General features: G+C 36.7%; 2 protein-coding genes and 1 long non-coding RNA gene across 19 annotated transcripts in view; 1 reads left to right on the forward strand and 2 right to left on the reverse strand.

Moving 5' to 3' along the window:
• Positions 1–14,689, reverse strand: part of LOC128021971 (E3 ubiquitin-protein ligase TRIM39) — a 362,874-nt gene that overhangs the window by 315,186 nt on the left and 32,999 nt on the right. The window contains exon 1 of one of the 15 annotated variants that reach the window (XM_052609104.1): positions 874–934. The exons of 13 other annotated variants lie outside the window; for them this stretch is intronic. The gene's annotated coding sequence lies outside the window, so the exon portion shown is untranslated. Of the gene's footprint in view, positions 1–873; positions 935–14,689 lie in introns of those variants that run through there. One more of the 15 variants, XM_052609137.1, reaches the window with a different exon arrangement.
• The window catches only part of LOC128021997 (uncharacterized), a 336,783-nt gene that overhangs the window by 290,225 nt on the left and 31,869 nt on the right, over positions 1–14,689 (forward strand). The window lies entirely within an intron of this gene.
• The window catches only part of LOC128021977 (E3 ubiquitin-protein ligase TRIM39-like), a 50,323-nt gene that overhangs the window by 2,600 nt on the left and 33,034 nt on the right, over positions 1–14,689 (reverse strand). For both annotated transcript variants that reach the window (XM_052609166.1, XM_052609165.1), the window contains exon 2: positions 169–252. In XM_052609166.1, coding sequence (XP_052465126.1) covers positions 169–232 — 64 coding nt within the window. In that variant the 5' untranslated portion in view covers positions 233–252. The remainder of the gene's footprint in view (positions 1–168; positions 253–14,689) is intronic.

Genomic DNA, 14,689 nt, shown 5'->3' on the forward strand with positions numbered 1-14,689 from the left:
CAGACAAGCTGATCAGAACCTAAATGTGAAGCTCATAAATACATATGTACAATAATTATTATTGTTAAGATGAAATCATTTGATCTGCTTTACATTCATGAACTGTACATATTCAATATTATAAAAGAAAAGTCAAAGTCAAAGTGTTTTTCTGGGTTATTGACTTACATGGAGGTAAACTGTCAATACTCTGTCTTCTGGTTTTTCTTGCTGTTAGTGAAGATTCTGCCATTGTTCTTTCCCTCTTAAAGCCTTTTAAAGAAAAATGATAGTTTAACTGGTTAAAATGTGAGAACTGATAGTGATGGAAACACAATCATTCGTTTGAAACAAAGTGAGAGACTCGTGAACTTGCTGAGCAATCTGAACTATGACCTGCTGTTTAAAGAACGTACAAAGTACAAGCTTTATATTTTCCAAAAAACACACATATATATATATATATATATATATATATATATATATATATATATATATATATATATATATCCTTATCAAAAATTAGATTAATCTTTCCACAAACTATAGTATATGATCATAAGTTATTGTGTAATGTAAAAGTGATTTTCAGCTGCAGTGAAGCAGGTTTGTGTTCAGTTTGTCTGCAGGTCATTTACTTTCTGTTTTATCTGTTTGTCTTTATGTCGCGTGACAAAATGACAGAAACACCTAACTTTGTTCAATCTAATGACATACTGTTAATACAATTCTGATATCATTTCAGTGCAGTAAACATCTAAAGTATCTGAGTATTTGACACGCTTAAACCTGCTTCTGTTCAACTCATTCCAGTCTGACATAAACCCTACTAAACCAGACCACTGTCATTAGAAACCTGTTCAAGACAATCTCTCTTATATTTCTATCACTCACCTGTGAGTATCAGATGTGTTCACAAGGGTCTCCGAACGACTCAATATTCAGTTGTTTAAAGAGTTCGATGGTTTCTGGCGTCCATTTTGTTGATCAAGTTAGTTTCACTTTCTCGGAGTCTCTCACTGAACTACAGTGATGTCAGAGCTGCTCAGGGTGTGTTCTATGGAAAGCCAAATGGGTCAGAATTCACATGCTTTCCACATTCAATATTTAAACAGCATTTAAAAACGCACTGTTAGGCAGTAAGTTATGCCAGAAGAGGTGAAATTTGTGATTTTTTAAAATTTGTGTCTGGATAACGTACGTGTAGATAAATGTCTGGATAACGTACGCATGGATAAGCGTACGTATGAATAAGTACATTAATAATCATTTGGATTGTCATATTCTTCCCCAAGGAAAGCTTTAAGGTTGTAATGATTATGATAACAGTACCTAAAGTACACATCTGTCTCCCCAGTGGCATAGTCTGAGTGTGCAGGATATGCAGGTGCATATGGGCCTGGAGGCATTCCGAGCAGGGGGGAACTTCTAACTAAAACAATGGAACCAATAGAGCCCTGCATGGGGCCGGCCCTTGTCCTACATCTTATGATCACACTTAACACTGGAGTACCACAGGGCTGTGTGCTGAGCCCATTCCTCTACTCCCTTTACACCCACGACTGCAAGCCTGTGCATGGATCCAACTCCATCATCAAGTTTGCAGATGACAGGTAGAGCTGAAGATCTTTGCCCGAACCCGATGGGACCCTTCGGGACCCGACGGGTTCGGGCTTAATTTCTATCATCTTACGCGGGCTCGGGCCGGGCTCGGGCTTGCGCTCCGGTTTGCGAGGTAAACGCGCGGTCATGTGATGTGTTTCGATTAGCGCGAGAAAGATGCGAAAATGAATGCTGAGCAGGTGTAACGGAGGCTTGCCTCTGGTGATTACGTTTTGGTTGCACCAGCAACTAAAGCAAACTCTGAGGTGTGGAAAAGTTTTGACCATGTTTATAATGAGAATAATGAGTGAATAATGACGCACCATCAGTGAGCGCAGGAACGCGCTGAAGACATCTACAGTAGATTTAATCATTTTCCTCCACAAAAACATGTAGACCTAGCCTAATCTCTGTGAGTAAAGGTTTTTCAAATGATAACTAAATATTCATTGAGTCTTAAATGCATAATGTTGACAGAGTATTTACGCTAATGTTGGCATTATTCTTTTATTAAATAAAGCAAATCCGGCGGAGCTTTATCTTAATTTCGTTATTGCCAAATACCCATCTTAATTTAAAATTTAGCTTAATTTTTTTTTTTTTTTTTTAAATGACTCGTTTTTATTGGTGCGTTGGTCTATTTATAGGTTAAATGAGCCTATGTCTAGAATGCTGAGATGTTACGATGTCACAGAGGACTTATTTTATTTCTTTATTCCAACTTCCAAGTGGTCTAGTCTACGTTAGTTATGAGTAAATTATGTTAAAACATGAATAAATTACTCATTGTTGATAAAAGGCAAAAGAGCTGTGTGCGTGCTTACATTTGAATAATGTCGGGCTGTAAACGGGTTCGGGCTTTAAAAAAGCTGTCAATCAAAATGTACGTGTCTGGCTCGGGCCAAAACCTGTCGGGCCTAACTATTAAGGCCCGATTACAGCTCTAGGAGGAGGTACAGCACCTGCCCACATGCTGCGCTTGTGTGCGATCGAGATCATCCTGACCAGTTACATCACAGTCTGGTATGGGAACTGCTCAGTGGCTGAACGCAAGGCACTGCAGAGGGTGGTGAAAACTGCCCAACGCATCACAGGGACACCACTTCCTGCTCTTGAGGACATCTAGAGAAAACGCTGTCTACGTGGAGCTCCTCAAGGAGTCCTCTCACCCTGATCACAGACTGTTTCACTTCCTGCCCAAGGACCAGCAGATTCAGGAACAGCTTTTTCACTACAGCTGTCTTCTTGCTGACCCCCCCCCCCCCCACACACACACACAGACTCCTCACCCCTCGTCATCACTACATCTGATTTACAAAAGAACATACAAACAAACAAACAAAAAAAAAACAGTAAACTTGTTATTACTACTGTCTGTTCATCCAGAATACTGAGTAATTCATTTGCACACTGAAATATTTTCTATGCACTTTACTGTCCATTGCTCTAGCGTAAATGATGTTCATATGTTCATAGTTCTGCCTATAATGTACATAAACTTTTACATAATCCATCTGTATAGTATGTTCATAGACCACACTGTTAACCCTTGCTGTATTTTCTAGGGTAAATAACTGTAAAATATACATAGGCATCCACAGGCGAACCTCCACTGTCAGGTCCTAGGGTGTGCATTTGTTGCTTGGAATTTTTCAGAGCTGTGCTTCCACTTGCGAAATTCTTATTAGAGATGGTAGAAAAGTTTGCTGTCCAGTTAAAGGCTGCTTGAAATATTTTAGAGTGAGAACATCATTCACCACTCATATATCATGGAAGCATAAGCAGCAACCCAGACAGCAAGCAATTTCGGCCCAGATCCGGCCCACATTTGGCCCGCATGCATTTCACGCAGGCCAGATGTGGTGCCAGTTCTGGGCCGAAACTGCTTACTGTCTGGGAAGGTCTGGTACAGCAGTCTAGTCTCCACAAACTGGGTGTGACTGGTCAACTACCTCCTATAGATCTGTGCATTAATAGTGAGGTACCGTCTATATCATCTTTTCAAAGTCATAAATACTTTCATAAATACTGATGAGGAGGCTTTTTTTTTACATAACTTGGACACAGCACTCCTGCGCTTTTTGGTTGCTTTTATGTTTTTAATATTGAGTACCAAGAGTCAGCCGGTGCCACACTTGAGCTAATTCAAAGGTAAGTGTTAAAAATCATTATGTCCAATCATGGTTTTATTTAAAGAATGACTAGTCCAAATACGCACGGGAACAAATACTCTTTTGAAGTTTTTGAAACTATAATGTGACATTTCAGCACTTGACAAACGGACAGCGACTCCTAAGCAGCACTTAAAGCACAGCTACCTGCAACTGCTTTACGTGCAATGTTGGGAAACGCATGTGAAACAATAACGTATGTTTATGATCCAGAATCAGATCCCAAGGCTGAAACTGAAGGACAGCAGCAGCAGCAACGACTCGCTCCGAGCGGGGCTCGAACCCGGGTCTCCGGCATGAGAGGCGGACGCACTAACAAGGCAGAGATATTTGAAGCAGTTTTACTCACCGCCTGCGGTTCCAACACACGATCGTGACCCTTTTTCGTTGGGATTGCATCATCCTTAAGAAATAAACGATACGGCAAATCCATCGTCAAACTGGGCCATGTTTGTAAAACAAGCATCTTCCAAATGCAGGGAACAAACACTTGCACAACTCCTTTGATGCTCTGTAAAAATAAACTCCATCCACTGGTCCCTTAATGCTGTTTCTCTTTTGGTAATCTGTGCAGGGTTGTCTTGCCCTGTCAACCAAAAACACACTTCTTTTGTGACATTTGGCGACGCTCTTGCTCTGATCAGTGAAGTCTGTTGTGCTCTCAGTGCTCTGCTATACGGGAGCGCCGCTCTTCCGGCAGACGTGCCTCAGGACCCATATAAGGAAATTCCGCTCCATCTAACGTCACACAGAGCCATACTCGAAAAAAACTTTCTGAAACTTGTGACAAACTGGAAGTTCAAATGTACAACTTAATTTTTGAAACTTTGTCCATGTTTAGCATGGGAATCCAACTCTTTAACAGTGTAAAAAAAACTCAGTATGCATGAAATAGCATTTCACCCCCCCCCCCCCCCCCCGTAATGCCTGCGTTCCAGACAGACAATGGGATATAATACAATATTATATTATAGTGTACAATATTATACGTTATATAATAATATATAATATACTTTAAATACTTTATATACTTATATATTATGTTAGGTAAAAATTGTTAGCCCTAATGCACTGTAAGTCGCTTTGGATAAAAGCATCTGCTATATGCATAAATTTACTTACATTTATTCATTTTTATACTGTATAGAGAGAGAGAGAGATACGTTATTTCTGGGTCCAATTCATAGCTGGGATTCTTGCACTTCAACAAGTTATTGACATATACCCCTACCCCCCACTCCCACCATAGTCTTTTTTTCAGTCATTTAATTTAAATGTGTATTTCTAATTTCCCTTCCTTTTTTAATTAAGTAATTTATACATTAATTAAAAAAGCAAAGAAAACGAGTTATAAAGTGTGCAATAAAACACAATCAAATCCTTATATTATTATCAGGGCTCTGAACCGGTTCAAGGAACGAAAATGAAAACCTGAAATGAACGAAATTTTGACAGGAACAGAAACAGAAACGAAATGAATTTTTTTTAGTTCCGAACAGAATCGAAAATTTGAAATGGACATAAACCGGTTAATAACGTTATTTTATCATTCCGTTTAATATTTGAAATTTGCTGTCAACCAATCACGAATTCCAGCAGTAGCCTACATCATACGCAAATGTGACTCTGAAGCAGCGAGTGAAATGTCCGCTCAGCTGTGAACAGTCAAGTCTCAATGGCAATGCACCGCCTTCAGGGCCGGATTAAGACCAAATTGGGCCTGATGACGCAGCGCAAAAAGGGCCTATTTTTTCCAGCCATTGGTGCATGTGCATTCAACACTCAGAGACCTGCATTCCTGCGGGACCCAGCGCATCCGAGTGCGTCGCGGGACAATATTTGATCGGTGAATGCGGACGCGGGATATTATTGTGTGCGGGTTGCGGGAAAATAAAGTTATTTGCGGGACTCCCGCAAAGTGGAAATATCTAGCAAAATAAGATTACTAAAAACAGATAAACCTTTATTTATAATAGACTAAAATAAAATAAACTTTGCGGAATGGGAGGATGCTGATGAAACCATGGACAGCGACGTGTAATTCCATTCCGAGATAGCGAGAGATCCAGAGGTGGAAAAGGCGATATCAAGAGTTTCAGAGATGAAGCAAAGTAACACGCCATGTAGGTTACTCTCCATTCCAGCTCCCAGCGCACCATTGGAGAGGCCTTTCAGTAAAGACGGTCAGATTAATTAATCTGAAGCCCTCATCAATGAACGACATGCTATTCCTGCCCAGACTACATTAGTGGTCATAGTCTACAATATATATTTTTTCAATTCCGTTTAATTTTATTTATTTTTTTTTAATTTGCTAAATATTTAAAATTGGTCTATTTTGTTATTGAGGAAAAAAAAAAATTTTTTTCGTTTAATGTAAGCAGTTTAGGCTAATTTTCCTTTGAACATGAAATAAATACAGGTTTATTATTATTATTATTATTATATAATTCATTAGGCTTTACTTTTTTTATTTACATTTCTTACTTTTTTAATGTATTTAAAATATGTATAAAATATTTAAAAAGGTTTTCCTGCATGGTTAATACATATATATAGCCTAGAGAGAGAGAGAGAAAATTGTAGTATATAAGTTTTTTAGAGAAAAAAAGGACACAAAAGGTTTATTTTGTATCGAATGAGTAACCAACCCAACATTGGTTTCAGTTTCGTTTTAGTGTAAATTAATCAGTTTTGGTTTGTCGTTAATATTGCTATAGCTTCTTATATTTGTAATTCTTGTTCTTTTCTAAAATAACTAAAATTAGCCTAGCGAAGCTTCACAAATTTCCCAGAAGCTGAACAGTTTTCATTTGCTATTAACCTCAAAATAATTATTGAATGAAATTTGGAGTCCAACTGTCGGACGCATATACAGCGTTACTTATTATTTACTATTATTCTATATTCTTTATATTAAATAACATTTTAGCATCCAGATACATCGGGAACATGGAAACATTTGATGCTGAATGTCTTAAAATACTTGATAGAAAGTGTTGATAGATTTTTTTTAAGTAGCTAGGCCTAGCTTACATTTGGACAAAATCTGATGCAAGCTGTAAACTGTAAGCGTAAGATCTCTATTTTTTTTTTCATTTTTTGAGTAAGGAAAACTCTATACTTTATTATTATTATTCAATTATTATTAGGCAAATAATATTGTTTTTTAAAAATAAGGTTATTAACCGGTATTTCTTCCTCCCGAACCGGTTTCCGAACGGTAATAATATCAGAGGAACGCAGAACAGAAACGTTAAAATATCGATTCTGCTCGGAGTGAACCAATTTAATTTTTTTCGATTTCAAGCCCTGATTATAAATCACATTGCACTTGAATCAAGTTAAAGGTGTAATCTGCAGATTGTCCTGTGATCACAGAAATCTGTCTTCGATGCACTTAGGGCTTTATGATTACTCCAGAGCACTCGTAGATCTACGATGATTTTCAAGTGCTACTTAAGTTAAGAAGCTTTTGGGAAACAGACCGTAATATTAAGATCAGTCGTACGATCGTTTTTACGAACTTCTTAGGCTTACGAAGCTTTTGGGAAACCCGGGCCTGGCTGTTCAATGAAGAGAAAGAGAAAATGTAAAGAAATAAACACGTTAAGAATCCGTAGAAGGTAGGACTCTCATTATGTTTTTAGGAGTATTATTATGTTGTAATGTTCGGTTGGCCAATCAGCGGAGAGAGGCGTTACTGTTTTTCATTTTTCAGATTTTAATATTAAATTAAAAAAACGAATTATATGAAGGTACAAGGACAATGTACAGCTGAGGTGCGCGAGCTGATAAAGCACGAGTGAATATACAGTTAATCACTGGAAAGATTGTAGCTCGGTTGGGTATATCAGAAACAAGTAAATAAAACCATGCACAAAACGGTAGAGAGGGAGGAAGAGAGAGAGAGAGAGAGAGAGAGAGAGAGAGAGAGAGAGACCTTTGAACAGCTTTTATTACACACATTTTAAAACAATCTTCAATCAATTATTTAACCAACACAGAAAAACAAATATCAAATACCCATAACCCTTTTTCCAACCATTATCATCATATATAATTATACATGAATTTGTAAATTGCCATTGCAGTCAACATCACAAATACAGTTATTTATAGCCCACTTAAACTTAAAATCTTCAATATTCTCATTCAGTCGATAATATTCAGATTCTATTCTTAACCTTGACTTCATCAAACCCTCATAAATCAGTACCACATCAGTTTGTCCCACACCAACTATTTTACTTTCACGAGAGAGCCAAACAGCTAACTTTGCTTGTCCGAAAATAAAATTGAGTAAATGATAAATCTCCCTCTTGCTACGTTTGTATTTAGGTCCATAGATATAAAACTCAAGTGTGAAAACTTCTCCTAATGTCTGACACCACCTCCAGGAATTTGAAAGAGAGGCAATAACCTGCTACAGTCAGCAAACAAATGAAAAACTGTCTCCTGCTGTTCACAGAAAGTACACCCTATCCCCGCTAGTGGATCAAAATGTGCTCTGTGTCTGTTTGTAGCTATAATACCATGTACAACACGCCACTGCAGGTCTCCAGACCTTTCTTCAATGGGGGGCTTGTACATGGTCCTCCAGCTACCTTTCGGGGAAGAGTCTTATCCAAAAAAATTCTCTTTTACAGTCTCAGGTGCACAACAATGAAGAACTTTTACGCATAACAAATATAAGTAGCTTTTTTCCCCAATGTCTCTGAAACGTCCAAGTTGAGGTGTCTTAAAGGATAGAATACCACCTTCACTTTCTTGCCACAAACCAGTCACAGCTGTAATATCCAGTTCTGGGAAAGAAGAGCCAGCATTTTCTTCTTTGTGTAAAAATAAAGAGTCTCTGTAGTCCACCGGCATGCTCTCATAGAGATGGTTCAACAGCCTTTGCACAACTCGGACTGATCTTATTCCAAGCTTGGTAGCCAGAGTATCTGCAGAGATCCATCCATCATCAGTCATTAAGTCTCTAATTTTTACAATATTTGCAGACCGTAAAGCATTCCTTACAGACGTTGATTTTAGAACATCCACATTGATTTTTGGGTTAAAGATCAAGGGTTCTTCCAATAACCACTGACTCTGCAAACGTTTAAAAGAGTCCACCCTCTCAACATTGACTTGTAGAATGAAGACAAACCAGTTAAATCCAGCTTATTGATGTCCATTAAGAACAGTTGATGATCAGAACCCATTTTACCTGCTCTTCTCAGGAGGCCATGGGCTACCACACGCCAGCTCACTTCTTCACCATACAAGAGTCTTTGTGCTGTCTGAAGTCTGAAAGCTTTGATTCTAGATCTGATGTCAATGAGTCCTTGACCTCCCTCCGTCCTGGGGAGATAAAGTACTGGTGCTTTTAGCCAGTGATACCCAGACCAAAATAAATCAACTAGTTTTTTCTGAATGTCCATTATCAGTTCTTCTTCTGGAGGTTCTAAAATCATCATTTTATGCCATAAAGTAGCAGCAATGAGATTATTACAGACCAAAACTCTACCCCTATAGGATAACTGAAGGAGCAACCATTTCCATCGAGACAACCGAGCACATGTTTTCTCCACTAGTCCCTCCCAATTCTGTTTTCTATAATCTTCAGATCCTAAAAACACCCCTAAATATTTAAAACCTTCTCTTCCCCATTTCAGCTCCCCAGGAAGGATGGGACCATTATTGTCCACACCATACTGACACACTTTTGCCCCAATTGACTTTTGCAGAGGATGCTTTTTCATAGGTTTTTAAACGATTTTTGACAACATCAACATCTTGATTGCCTCTTATTAAGACTGTAAGATCATCCGCATATGCAGACATTTTAATACACTGGGAAAAATCTATTTCTCTGATTTGCAGTCCCTTTAATTCTCTTCTTAATTTACAGAGTAACGGTTCAAAAGCAATGCTATAAAGCTGCCCTGAGATAGGGCAACCTTGTCTAATACCCCTCTGAACCTTTATGGGGACACTGAGACCGCCACCGATTTTTATCAAGCAAGTTGCCTCATTATAAAGCAATTTTATACATGAAATAATTTTTTCTCCAAATCCAAAAGCCTTCAGAGTCTCAAAAAGAAAAATATGATCAACTCTGTCAAAGGCTTTTTCTTGGTCCATTGACAAAAACCCAACATCAACATTGTTGTAAAAAGCATAGTCATACAGATCCCGCATCAAATGTAAATGATCTGCAATAGATCTGCCCCTTACACAATATGACTGATCCTTGTGAATCATTTCATGCAGTACATCATTTAATCTTTTAGCAACACACTTAGAGAGAATTTTATATTCTGAACATAGGATAGCTACAGGTCTCCAATTTTTTAGTAGCGTCAAATCTCCCTTCTTTGGAAGCAATGTTAAATAGCACGCTGACAACTTCTTGTTGAACATCCTTCACTTATACATTTCTGAGCAACTTCAAAAAAATCAGGACCAATAATAATCCAAAAACATTTATAAAATTCGGCAGGAAGTCCATCAATCCCTGGTGCCCGTCCTGATGAGAGATCCATTACTGCTGAGGTCAGTTCATTAAAAGTAAGTTGTGCTTCCAAAAGTTGTTTTTTTCTCTATGGATAGCTCAGGAAGATCTTGTAAAAGTTGATGTCTACATTGTTCATTTAAAGACTGCCTACGCATCCTTTCCGTGTCTGAAACAAGGTGTCCATCCTTATCTTTTAAAAACAACTTCTTTTTTCCATGTTTAGTCTTCCGTTCTAAATCAAAAAAGGAGGATGTAGGAGCATCTATGTCTCTTTTTGTTAAAAAACTATTTTTTATAAGTTCTCCTTTGACTTTTTCTTTAAGGATTGAATTCAAACAGTTTTTCTTTTCAGTCCACATATCCTTCAGTTTAGGAGAAGCGTTTACAATCATATTCCCTTCAATAATCTTAAATTCTTTCTCCAATCTCTCTAATGTTTTCTTCAAAAACAGGGTAGAGTGAGAAGAATATTGTTGGCAATACTCCTTAATAAACACTTCCCCAATCTCCCACCACTGAATAATATTGTCATATCTTCCTTTCTCAGTCTTCCAAACTTCCCAACAATTCTGAAAATTTTCACAAAAGAATGTGTCTTCCACCAATTTAACATTAAAATGCCAATAAGAACTCTTATAGGTTTTTGTTATGAGACTACATTCAACTGTGATTAGTTTGTGTTCTGAAGAAGAGACAGGAGTAATCGTTGAATTCAGGCTCCTGTTCCTCATATTATGAGATAGATAAAACCTGTCTAAACGAGCAGAAAGTGTGTCATTACTAAAACTCACCCAAGAGTACTGTTTAACTAAAGGATTGTTTTCTCTCCATACATCTGATAAGTGAAAATTATTTACCAATCTAGCAAGACAAGTGTCTGACACTTGATGTGGTTCTTCCCCATTCCTATCGAAAACGAAATCTAAAGTGCAGTTCCAGTCTCCACCGAAAACAACAAAATCTCCATCATGTTGTCGTCTTAAAAACTGTTCTAATTTAGAAAAGAGCCTTATTCTCTCAATGACTAAATTTGGAGCATAATAGTTCACAAAAGTAAAATTCATATTATGTATTTCAGCTCTAACAATCAAGAGTCTTCCAGGTTCCAATTCATTTTTCCACAAAATATTGAAATTGAGAGAAGGAGCAAAATAAATTCCCAGCCCTGTACTTAGATTATTCCCATGACTAAGAAAGTGTTCTCCCTTCAACTTCATTGTCTAAGTTACTGGGAGTTTCTTGCAAGAAGATAACATTTAACTCGTTCAAATTAATAATCTCAGAAAGAAATACACGTTTTTTCATATCCCACATTTAGTGATCCTAAGATCTCCATCAGAAAGAGAGAGGAAAGAAAGCCATAAAGAAAAATTAAAACCCATCATGAGTCTTTAACTTTCCCCTTCGTTAATTGCTCCTTTCCAAACGTTTTAATTTTTTGTCTAGCAGATGTGATGCGTTTCTTAAGCCGAAACCTTTTCTGTTGAGAGAGCTCAGTACAATTACTCATTTTTCTCAAGATCAAGAAAAAAGTCACCAATTTCTACTCCTGCTTTCCCTTTTGTTTCATCGAGAAAACTATAAATTTGTTCAACAGTGTACAAATCACTTTCTCTTTCCATCTCAGACCACTGTTCCTCTCTCTCACTATCTTCAGTGCTCTGAGATAAATCATCCATTTCATCTCCTACATCCACACTCGGTGCGATTTTTTTTTTTTTTAACAATTAACGTAGGGGGAAAGAAACAAAAAAGAGATAGAGAGAACGCTCGCGCACTTCTGTTGTGTGATCTTTGATGTTCAATAACTTAGCACACGCATTTGGATTAAAACTAAATCGTAAAAAAAGACAAATTATGGGTCATTCATTATAAGCATCATATATTTTCAGCCTTAAGCACACATGAGTTTCTGGCGAAAGTGAATCTAGCAGTACATTACTACTGTTCCTCTCATTCTGCAACAGTACAAACACACGCACTCTTTGCACATGTTTTCTTGCTTGAGTGTTTCTGCATTATTTGAGTGGCATTGCATTATTACAGCAAAGCGCATCATTACAGTTTAAGTCGCTGCAGTGGAGCAGCTCCATTTGTGAATAACGGCTCTCACTGTGGTTCGCTGGAGTCCCAAATCTTTAGAAATGGCTTTATAACCTTTTACAGACTGATAGATCTCAATTACTTTCTTTCTCATTTGTTTCTGAATTCATTTGAATTTAGGCATGATTTCTAGCTTTTGAGCATCTTTTGGTCTACTTCACTTTGTCAGGCAGATCCGATTTCAGAGATTTGTTGATTGTGAACAGGTGTGACAGTAATCAGGTCTGAGTGTGGCCAGAGAAACTGAACTCAGGTGTGATAAACCACAGTTTTAACAGAGGAGCAAACACTTCTTCACACAGGACCATGTAGATTTGGATTTATTCCGCTTAATAATAAAAACCTTCAATTAAAAACTGCATGGTGTGTTTACTCGTGTTGTCTTTGACTTATATTTAAATTTGTTTGATGATCTGAAACATTAAAGTGTGGCAAACATGCAAAAAAATAAGAAATCAGGAACACTTCTTCACACCACTGTCCTTTTTAATCTTCATTATTGTTAGTCAGTGCTAGAAACATGTCAGTGTGGCTTGTTCTGATGCATTGAAGGTTATAGAAAGGAAGATATGACCAAACCTGCAAAGGAAGATGATTGGTTAAGAGTCAGATACACACTGTGCAAACAAGTAGCCTACTATTTCTGCAATGTTTAGTTAAAATAACTTTGATTGCCTTTATTATGAACAGTGAAGTGAAATATGATTCTGTACTTTAATTCCATCAGTCAGTTCACTGTTGGACTATTTTTCAGACTGAAAAAAAAGTGACCCTGGAGCACAAAACCAGTCCAAATTGAGATCTTTACATCATCTCAAAGCTGAATAAATCATCTTTCCATTGATGTAAGGTTTTTTATGATATGACAATATTAGGTTGAGATATAACTCTAAGAAAATCTGGAATCCAAGGGAGCAAAAAATCTAAATATTGAGAAAATCATCTCTAAAGTTGTCCAAATGAATTCTTAGCGATGCATATTACTAATCAAAAAATAAGCTTTGTTATATTTACAGTAGGAAATTTACTAAATATCTTCATGGAAAATGATCTTTACTTAATAATCGAATGATTTTTTATTACGTAAAAATGATCATTAACTTGGAAATGACCATAGTTCGCTGAAAAGATGAAAAGAACAATTCTCTAAAAACTAAAGGTGCCTCAGAAATCCTTTTGAGTGCTGGAGGAACTTCATCATTTATTTTAAGTGCCTCGAAGCTCTTTTTCTCATCATATTGTTCCTGGAGGAACCATTCTAGTCTTTGCAGTTCATGTAAGAACTCTTTGGATGTTTGAAGCACTTTGTTTCCAGTTCTGAGCTTCTGGAGTCACTCCTTCACTACACGAGAACTCAAAGAGCTCCAGAGGATCCTGGAGGAACTCAAATTATAAAAAAGGGTTATTGTAAAAGTTATTCTTTTTTCTCCAGATTGTGCTTTTATCTGCCTTTGTTGGATTTTACATATATTTTGTTGTATAACTTAAATACTGCAATAACTAAAAATAGTTTTATTGAAATGTTAAATCATTTGAAGGTGAATAGTTTTAGGACTTTATATGATAAATGAGGGAAGTCTGAGTGTACACACACACATTACATACACTGTGTGTGTTATTGTAATAGACATTGTGCATTTAATTACTCCACAACCATTAATCAATTCATTAATATGACAAAAAATAGTCTTGAGCTTTGCTGACATCTAATGGAAAATGTTAGGTACTGCACCTAAACAAATCCTAAAAGCTTTTGAAGATATCAGTTTAAGATAAGTTTAACATGTTTTATAAAATATTTTCTAGTATAAACATGTTGTCATGAACTAAAACCTCTATTACATTTCTGTTTCACTTTAACTTTTTTTTTCAGCTCAACAATGAACTGCCAAAGTTTGTCCTTTAAATGAGGCCGAACTTATTTCTGTGCTTCAAAACTTCCAATATTTAATGAAAGTTTTTTTTGACACTGACATTTGTGTCCTCTAAATACCTCCAAAAACAGTGACCAGAAATGTAAATAAAAACGAAGTTGATTCTCAGGTTTTCCATGTTTTTTTTAAATAATCCCAAAACCATAACCAATGATTTTTTTAACACGACTTAACAAAAAAAGAAGCCCAAATTCGTGTAAAACACGTGGTAAACATTGACAATGGATTTGTCCTAATTATTTTCAGATTTACATGTGGTAAACAAAAGCTATAGAATAATATGAAAATATTGAGTATAATAATATGAAATAAATGTTTTATGACCTTCGTTTGTGATGTTATGTGATATTTATTGTGTATTGTGTTCTTCTGTCTCACTCCTTAAAACAGAAAGATCA

The sequence above is a fragment of the Carassius gibelio genome, chromosome A11 (assembly GCF_023724105.1).
Source record: "Carassius gibelio isolate Cgi1373 ecotype wild population from Czech Republic chromosome A11, carGib1.2-hapl.c, whole genome shotgun sequence".
In the NCBI taxonomy this organism is placed as follows: domain Eukaryota; kingdom Metazoa; phylum Chordata; class Actinopteri; order Cypriniformes; family Cyprinidae; genus Carassius; species Carassius gibelio.